This window comes from Nelumbo nucifera, chromosome 5, assembly GCF_055504915.1.
Source record: "Nelumbo nucifera cultivar China Antique chromosome 5, China Antique-T2T, whole genome shotgun sequence".
In the NCBI taxonomy this organism is placed as follows: Eukaryota; Viridiplantae; Streptophyta; class Magnoliopsida; order Proteales; family Nelumbonaceae; genus Nelumbo; species Nelumbo nucifera.
The window spans coordinates 45749675-45758865 of NC_142653.1; the positions used below are offsets into that span (position 1 = coordinate 45749675).

Consider the following 9191-nt stretch of genomic DNA (forward strand, 5'->3'; position numbering starts at 1 on the left):
AATTTGCCATACTGTGGTCATCATTCATCTTTCCTTCATCCCCTCTCTACAGAAACGCTGGCTTTTAGAAGATTACTTCTCGCTGCCAACAATTTGCCAAATTGTTTCACTTCGATTTCAAGCAAACTATAAATCGTAGGTTTAATTAATAAATTCCCGTTTGGGATGGATGAAACCCAGCGGTTTATCGCTTTTCAACATAGACCCCATACTATTACTCAATTTAATTGTCTGGTTAGGATGGGCATGGGCATGGGCATGGGCTCTCCACACCTTAGATTGATTGGACTCAACTTTGGAAAATGGAGATTCACCCCTTTTCTTTCATTAATTTTTGAAAATTGAATTAATAATTTGTTAGAGCAGAATTTTAAACAGATAAGGCCTAAGAAACAATGGTTCAAAGTAAGCAAAATCTATAATACATAAACTGTACTATGAAGCAAGGTGCCAACCAGTCCGTTTGTAAAATCTTCTGCTGGTTGTAGTAGAGACTTGGGATTGAATCCCACCTACACCTGGATTGGGGGATGGGCATCACAGTTGAGTCTTTAATGCTGTTATAAAGTCTTTAATGTTATATACATTTTTTTTGGTATTCGGTGCCACGCATCATTAATAACTTCTCCATTGACCTCTTTTTCTCCAAAGTATTGATTGCGGGATTTAATTTCACGAAAACACTGAATCAAATCAGCTAATACACCAACGAGCCAGCCCTCGGTTGATTGATTAATGATACACATGATTAGTTGAAATAAGCTATATATGTTATATATTTAACAACATGGTTAGCTGAAATTAATTTTGGGTATGAATTTTCAGGGTCATTAATGCATCAAAATTGATATTTGAATCATGCATGTCAATGGAGAGCTCAATTCTTTTTATCAAACATCCAAACACATAGCACATACATTTATATTTATTATAGGGTAAATAAGAAAGTGTACACAGAGAAGAAAGAAATTAAGGTAATACATGATAAAGGCGTCAAACTAGTAGATGCACTCCATACAGGGATGACCATGGGTCATTTAGTGCTGCTTTATTAGCTCACTAATACAAGCCCATTTATAACTTATTTCTATTAATCCTGGAGAGCAATACCGTCAATTCCTTCAATTATCTTTCCTCCATAGTTAACGTAATCAGTTGGATCTGGGACACTTTCATTTAATTTTTCATATTCTATGGAGCATATCACTGAGCTCTTGGGATGCTTTGGGATGACCTGGTAGATGATTTTGACGACTTTGTAACGCTTCAAGGCATCTCCTTCATGGCCTCCAAATATGACTAAATATTTTTCTTCGTGTAGGGCTTCAATCTTAAAAACCGTGCCCCGAACAGTTGTTCCATCTACGCTCAACAAAGCACCAAAATCAGTCAAAAGAAATCTGGAAGATCTAAAACTTTCTGATTCAGTCTTTGTTAAACAGTATATAACAAGTCAGAAAGAAAGGAAATAACAGTTCAGCAGCAGATGTGTATATATTACCTAAAGCATAATTAAAGTGTAGGAGGGAGCCAACATTCTTTCCATCTCCTTCGAGTAACGTCGATCGGTGAGAATCATGACCTACGGCCTTGTGAAAGTGGCTTGGAAGGTCCATAAAACGGTGAAAGAACTTCTTTGGAGAGGACTGGATCTCCTTCTCAATCTGGACTGTACCAGTGAGAGCCATGACTATGTAAAACAAGGTGAATGGTAGTAATACACAGTGTGGAAAAGGAGGAGATTGAAGAGAGGAAATGAACTAATTTGGAAATGCAAGGCACTCAATACACAATCAGGGGTGTATGTATTATATAAGCTAGTGACTAGGGGCCGTTTGGGAGGGATGAGATGAAGATTCATCCAAGTTGATCCACTTGATTTGAAGCATTCCAAATAGAATATGGCTGTTTGGGAGGGATGAGATGAAGATTCATCCAAGTTGATCCACTTGATTTGAAGCATTCCAAATAGAATATGGCTGTTTGGGAGGGATGAGATGAAGATTCATCCAAGTTGATCCACTTGATTTGAAGCATTCCAAATAGAATATTAAAAGAGGTTGAAAACCGAAAAGGGCAGCCCATCAAATGACCACTGACAGCAGGCAGCCATTTGATGTGTTTAACCCTTGAAAACCTAAATGTGTTTAACCCTTGATACCATAATTATATATAAAAATAAAAATTAAAAAAAAGTATATAAAAAATTACAAAAACAAAATATAAGAAGCATTTTGGGAGCATTTCTAATAAATAATATATATTATTCATATTAAATAAAAACGAGTGGGACAAATATGAATAGTTTTTATAGACAAAAAAATCAAAAAATTATAAAAAGTTTTACAAACACATTATATACTATCATCATTATTATAAAAAAAAAAAAAAAAATTGCCACATGCATTTACACATGTGCAACTACTGGTGTTACAAAAGGTAATTGCAGTTCAATTAAGATAGTACAATTATTAAGTCCAATTACAATTAGAATGACTGTTTTGCTTAATAAGACTTGAATAAATAAAATGTATTTCAATATATTCTAAAGACTTTGGATTGTTCACAAAACTAGGGGCCATTTAACAAAGTCGTGTTGGGAAAATCTTTCAGTAGCTCTAACAGTAAAAAGACATATTGAGCTTTTACATGAAGATATGAGCAACCTTAAGCTAATTTGGCTATCACACGTCTTTCCGTGCAAAAATAAAGTAAGAAAAAACGTAAAAACTCTATTTAGAACTTCCCGAAATCAGTCCAAATCGCATCTTAGCTACTAAATCTTCCACAAACTAAATGGACATAAACCGAAAATAGGTTTTCCAAGGTTCTAAACAGATAAAGAACAGCACGGAAAGACTTGACAAACGGGCCCCTAATAAAAAAGTTGCCGGTAATGAATTAGATGGTCTGGCCGCTGGGTCAGCCGGTGACGCATGGCATCATATTTATTTATAGAATATAAAAATATAATGTATGCCACGACATATATAAAAATAATAGCATTATCCATCCAATTTGTACAGATCTACCGTTCGAAATGGATTTTTATTGACATTATGATTCGTAATTAATCAACAAACTTAATTTATCTAGAAGAATCGGCCGGATTTATGACTTCTAATTAAAAATTAAGCTTTAATGAGAAGAAAGGGACCCTCATCTATACATGTTTCAGATTGAGTCAGAAATTTAATGTGGTGTTTGGTAACGTGGTTGTTTTGAGGGGAAACGAGATGCACGTGTACAATCTTCATAAAATTTGTAAAAAATTATAAATACGAAAATGTTGCAAATGCACGGTTGCAAGGGGTTCGCATCCGCCCCCCACAACTTTGTCCCCCAAAAACTTCCAACGCGCTGTGAGTGTGCCGCGTGTCCTCCTACACACGGATTTGAGGGACTCGTGCGAACCTAATCATGTGCCTCTCGCCTAAAAAGGTCATCCTTCTCATTTCAGAACACTTCAACCCTGGATCTTCTGTTCTCAGAACTTCAACCCGCCGGAGATTGCTCCCTTTGAGTTCCGCCGGTCGTTGCCGACGATCACTCCAGCATATTTATTTATCGGAGGTAAGTTTTTCTCATTTTTTATGTGTTTTGTTTTTTTTCTCATCCAGTTCCGCCGGTCGACGCCAATAAGTCAGAACCACTGCAAATCTGTCTCTTCCATTGACCAAAACCAAAAATCTACCTATGTTGGTAAAATCTCCCAGACTTCAGTTGTAAACCAAACCAAAACCAACCAACAAATTCAAGATGTGGCTACTACAAAACGAAACGGAACCCATACCCTCAGTCCCTCAGAGAACTAACAAATTTTCATGTTTAGCAGCAGAACCATTTCCTTCAAAAAGAAAAATAAATAATAACAAAGGGGGAAAAACTGAAAGAATACTCGCCAAAAAAATATAATAAATAAAAGGATAAAAGCAAGGGTTCCATTTAATGCAACTGTGATGGATGAAAAATAAGTAGCACACAACAAAGCATACAGAATCACCAAAAAGAAACCATTTTGTAGACAGTCGATGCAGTTACCTGCAACTGTGACCGGAGAATTATCATCTTTGGATTTAAACTGATTATTGTCCTTGGAAATCAAGCTCTCCTGCACCCTCTGACAGCGAAAGCAAGCCATTTGGACGATTCTAATAGCAACATCCAATTCTATTGAATATTCCTCTGTTTCAGAGGATATAATCCCCAATTTTCTTCCTCCATGATCGATGGAGAAGTTCGATGAAAACCCGAAAGAGAAACAGCGTTTTCTGAGAGACCCACCTTGTTGGAAGAGGCGGCTAGGCAGCATTTACTACTGGATAATAGCAGAACGCCTACATGCTTGGATATGAGATTCTTTCTTCTCGCTACCTAATTATGTGGGAGTTGTGTTGCGTGGTTTGCACAGAATAACGGCATCAAAGACTCCCCTTTCAATCAATTTAAACTATCTTCGCCTACTCGACAGAAGAACCTATTTTTTTTTTTCAAATAACAAATTGGTTGTTTTTGATTGATTATGTGGGTTTTGAAGCAAGAAAAACAAACGGCAAAATGGGTTCATGAAAACTGAGAAAATGGATATAACAAGGGACCTGTAACAAGGCGTTTGAGTGGGCATCTTCTTCGTTGTTTCTCGCTGTTAAAAATGCTTCGCTTTCGGAATGGTCGTCGGTGTCGACCGGCAGAATTCAAAGGGGTGCAATCTCCGGCGGATTTCAGTTATGAGACTAGAAGGTGGAAAGTTGAAGTGAGCGCGTCGACCGGCGGAGCTCCAAGGGTTGAATGAGAAGATGACCTTTTGGGCGAGAGGACACACGGTCAGCTCCGCACGAGTCCCTCCAATCCGTGTATGGGAGGACACGCGGCGCACTCACAGTGCGTGCGTGGGACGTTTTTGGCGGGCAAAGTTGTGGGGGGCGGATGAGAATCTTGTTGCAAGTATTGTGAGAATGGCGTACATACAAATCCAATCTCCATTAATCTTGTTGCAAGTATCGTAGATTGAATAATTGGACCTTTTTCTAAACTGTCATATTGTCGCAGGTCTATCTCTCTATTACTGTTAGCGGTCAATCCTCTCTCTTTAGCTGCTAAGGTACACACCACCAGATGCAACTATCATTTGAAGTTATTGTTCATTTACTTTCAATTACTCCTTTACTTTTATATAGTTATTTAAATTCAATGTTATTGTTCTTTCATTAACTGTAAAATCACTTACCAAATTGCATGCTCTATATAGTTCTTAACTGTTTAATTTATACATCTTATCCATTGTTTGTATGTTTTGTAGCTACAAGTTGTTTTTCTAGTTCTGCAGTTTGGTTAATCAAAGAGTAACATTTTGATTAACTACTAAACCAAACTACCCCTGAACTTTCGCTACATCTTGATCTTGATTGCCAAAAGGCTTACATTTAGTTTGAAGAGAAGTATTTTGAGCTAGACTTACTAAATATGAGTTCAAATCAGCCTTCCACAAGATTGCCCCCAGGACATAACGTTCCACACAGTACATCTCCGTCGTGTATTGGAAACATCTCCCGATGATGATGACATCATCATTTCTGGTATTATCATCAAGAGATGTTCCCAATATACGGCAGGGATATACTGTGGGTGGCTGATTTGATCTCGCTACATATCTAAATATTCAAATTGAATTCCAAGACAATCTGTTTTTAAAACTCTACCCAATTCAGTCTCTCTCTTAGGTAAGGTCATCGGTCCCAACAATACCCCACTAGTTTACGAAGAGGAGACCTTCCTTAATGCATTACATCAACATTTTTTATTTGGAACGTTGATGAAAAGAAGGTATTTGCACCTTTTTTCAAAAGAATAGGGGAGGTTTTTGTTATGATCAAACAAAGGGAAGTTTCATAGGATTGTTAGAAAATCCAAGGTCTTAATAATTTTCCTTTTCTGATTTTAAAATAATTAATTTATATCTTTATTAATTTTTTAAATTAGCAAAAATCGAAATTTTTGAAGTATATTAAGTTTTTATTAAATTTAATTTCCTTATGAAATTTAATTAAATATATAAATTTTTATTTTTGAGCGGAGCTTAAGTTGGTTTTGAATTAATGTAATATAATCTAATTATAATATTGATAATTGTTTGATAATTATGTATTAATTTTATATTAATAAAAATATTTTTTATCAATAACAATATTTAATAATTATTTTTATTTTATTTAAGTAACTTACTAAATTATTTTTATTATGGTTAATTAATTTTTATTATTATCAAATGGAATATAAATGGATTAGTGCAATAATATATCATTGAATATCTCAATTTCAATATAATCAATCTTTACTAATAATTACAGTTTGATGCAAATATATCTAATATATATAAAATTATACTTAAATTGAAATAGATATATATATATATAGATTAAGTTAATATATTTTATGCAATTTAATGGAGTAATGGAGATGAGAGAGAATTAGTGGCATGAGTTTTCTTTTTGTTTTTTTAGAGAGAAAAGTGTCTGAGTTATCGAAGGAGAGAGAGTTAATGGCATAATTAATGAGGAAAAATTATTAAAAGAATTAATGAGAAAGAAGAGAGAGAGAGAGAGAGAGAGAAAGAGAGAGAGAGTTAATTGTGCATTAATGAGGTTGTTTTAATTCAAAAAAACAGAAAAAATAGGTTCAATTTTAGTTCATTTTATTAAAAAAATAGTTTTTTAATAATTTTAAAATATATTAATATACATAATATCCAAATCGCATATGATTTTCTCTTGCATTGCATCCAATCGATACGATTTACTTTGGATCCAAATACTAATAAGCTGGAATTTGTGTCAGCTGTCTTGATGAAGCATGGTAGGCTCAAACAGTAACAAACAAGGCTTAGTACCATCATTTTTTTGGAAGTCATATAAGGCAAGAGCTTTATTCAACTTTTAACTTGAGACATTACATCTCATCCAGAATAATAGACTGAATACAACTTAGTACCATCATAGGAATGCATGAATAATAACGTGCATTTTTTCATATTGTTTTTCCAAAATTCTCTAGTGTCTAGGACAGGCGTTACAAGTATTAAGTATAGAAAACATGATTCTCTGCAATATCAAGTATTAAGTATAGTTTCTTAGTAATCTGTAATCCTACTATTCCTGGAATACTAGGAATGAGTTCTTCTACATCTTTTCTTTGTGGTTGCAACTCTTTTAAATAACATTTGAACTGTGTTATCTTGTTTTTCAAAAGATTTCAAGAATACCACTATAAAGGTCTTTGTGCATATTTTGACATAGAAAATTGGTGCCAAAAGTGAATTGGCAAACTTGAATGTGTCCATTGATTGGTTTCAGTAAGAGTTCCAAATATTACCCAAAAAAATGCTGAGTTCCAATTAACTGGCCTGGATCTAAATCACTTGTGCTTCTCTGTCCTTTCTGCAGGTTCTACCTTCAAAGTTTGAAGTAGCCCTGTCAATGGTCTGGGCCACCCACACAGGCCCCCTAACCCTAACTTCTCAAACATTGTTACACAGGATTTGGATCAGCATTTTTCTCGTTCAGTCATATAAATTGATTAATGGTTGCTATGCTCTCTGCCTTATATCTGTGCACCAGTCCTTTATTGCAAAATCTGCATCAATTGGTAGCTCAAGTACATAAAATGCTAAACAATTAAACAACAGTTAGTATATAGAGTCTGGACACCCTTAGCTACACATTGTAGAAAGCTCTCGACAAACATGGCACACAGGCACCCCGAAACTGTGCAATTCTGTTGATATACATGTGCATACACAGGGACTCACATAGTGCCATTCACTGCATCTGCATATAAGCCAAATGCTGATTATCTTGACTCTTGACAAGCTAGTACTGAAGAGAACCAACATCCTCTGTGGGAGGAGAATGCCACAAGACGCAACACTCATACTCTGAAGTCTGAAGAAAAGGTGACTAGGCATGGGCCAAGGCAGGCTCAACCACAGACACCAGTTTAGCTAGCTGGGCTATTTCAAATTTGGGCCCAGAGGACCATGTGGATCTGTTTAGTCTTGAATGCTTTTTGTCAACAAATTGCATTCAGTGGAACTCCTTTGTAAGACCCTTTTGTGAACAAAAGAAGCAATTCTCTTCAATTTTGGGTTAACCCGGTTGCAACTGATCCCATATCCACTCCATTTGAACACTATCCACTCCAATACAACAAGATGGTTATAAGATCTCATAGGCCCATCCTGAAACCACCCAAAACTCCAAGGACCTCCACCTTTATTCAATCCAGCTCCCTAAACCAACTCTTTCCTTTCTACTTGATGGATTCTTTATATATGAGATGTAGTCTCAATATGATGATATATATATATATATATATGAGTCTATTGGTGTGAATGGGTTAAAATTGTTTCAATATGGATCATGTAGAAGCACTTGGTCCTGAAGGCAGTTGAGATCAGTCTTTCCTGATTGTAAACTATATGTGGAAAACCTATGTAAAATATAAAGAAAAAGAACATGCGTCAATTCCATAGCAGGTTAGGACAAGCTAGGTTTAGCTACCATCAAGTAGGCTTCTAACTTGAATTTCTTCTTCTTAGGAGCTATAATTTTTTAGATTTAGTTATTATTTTTCTCTTTGGTAATTCTAGGAACTATTAATATTATCAAAAACAACAATGGAAGAGGGAGCTTGCAACTAGTTATTATTTTTCTCCTTGGCCTGTTTCCAGCTTGCTTATAAGTTATTATTTAATGTATTGAATTATGCAAAAAATGAGGAGATTGTCAAATCACAATTTATTCTTATAAAGTTTTGAAGGCAATGCTTCAAGAGATAATGAACCACCAGCCCCTAGATACCTAGATAGAGGTGTGAGTGAGGCACCAAATATTGAGATTCTGCACCCTATATCTGTACAAAGTTAGCATGTGCAGTCCTCTGAAGCTGGTTTGAGAGCTAATTCGCCTAATTACACCTCTGTAAATGAAGCATCTAGCTCTAATCCACCTAACACCTCTGAAGCTTGGTGGAGGTAACCATTCTCCTAATGCAGCTGGTAGTTCTAATGGTTCAACTTCTACACTAGGTTAATACATTATAACTGTTGACCCAATCACTATGCAAATTTTAGCAAAAAGAATGCCTTTAGAGGTGTAACCAAAATACCAAATGCACTGAAAGGGGATTTCCACTTA

General features: G+C 35.5%; 1 protein-coding gene and 1 long non-coding RNA gene across 2 annotated transcripts; one reads left to right on the plus strand and one right to left on the minus strand.

The window, feature by feature from the left end:
• Positions 1 to 1090: 1090 nt before the first annotated feature.
• Positions 1091 to 1688, minus strand: LOC148791504 (MLP-like protein 43). Its single transcript, XM_088888201.1, has 2 exons — positions 1536 to 1688; positions 1091 to 1429 (listed from the first exon to the last, which is right to left on the minus strand). Exons 1-2 carry the CDS (start codon positions 1686 to 1688, stop codon positions 1091 to 1093), a joined length of 492 nt encoding a protein of 163 aa, XP_088744327.1.
• Position 1689: 1 nt separating this feature from the next.
• On the plus strand, positions 1690 to 8387 carry LOC148791505 (uncharacterized). Its single transcript, XR_016076523.1, has 2 exons — positions 1690 to 5101; positions 7440 to 8387. It is a non-coding gene; the product is annotated as an uncharacterized LOC148791505 (long non-coding RNA).
• Positions 8388 to 9191: the final 804 nt, after the last annotated feature.

Coding starts and splice junctions, on each gene's coding strand:
- LOC148791504 (XM_088888201.1), bottom strand. CDS start 1,688: ATGGCTCTCACTGGTACAGTCCAGATTGAGAAGGAGATCCAGTCCTCT. Junction 1,430..1,535: donor TCGAAGGAGATGGAAAGAAT/GTTGGCTCCCTC, acceptor TGTTTAACAAAG/ACTGAATCAGAAAGTTTTAG.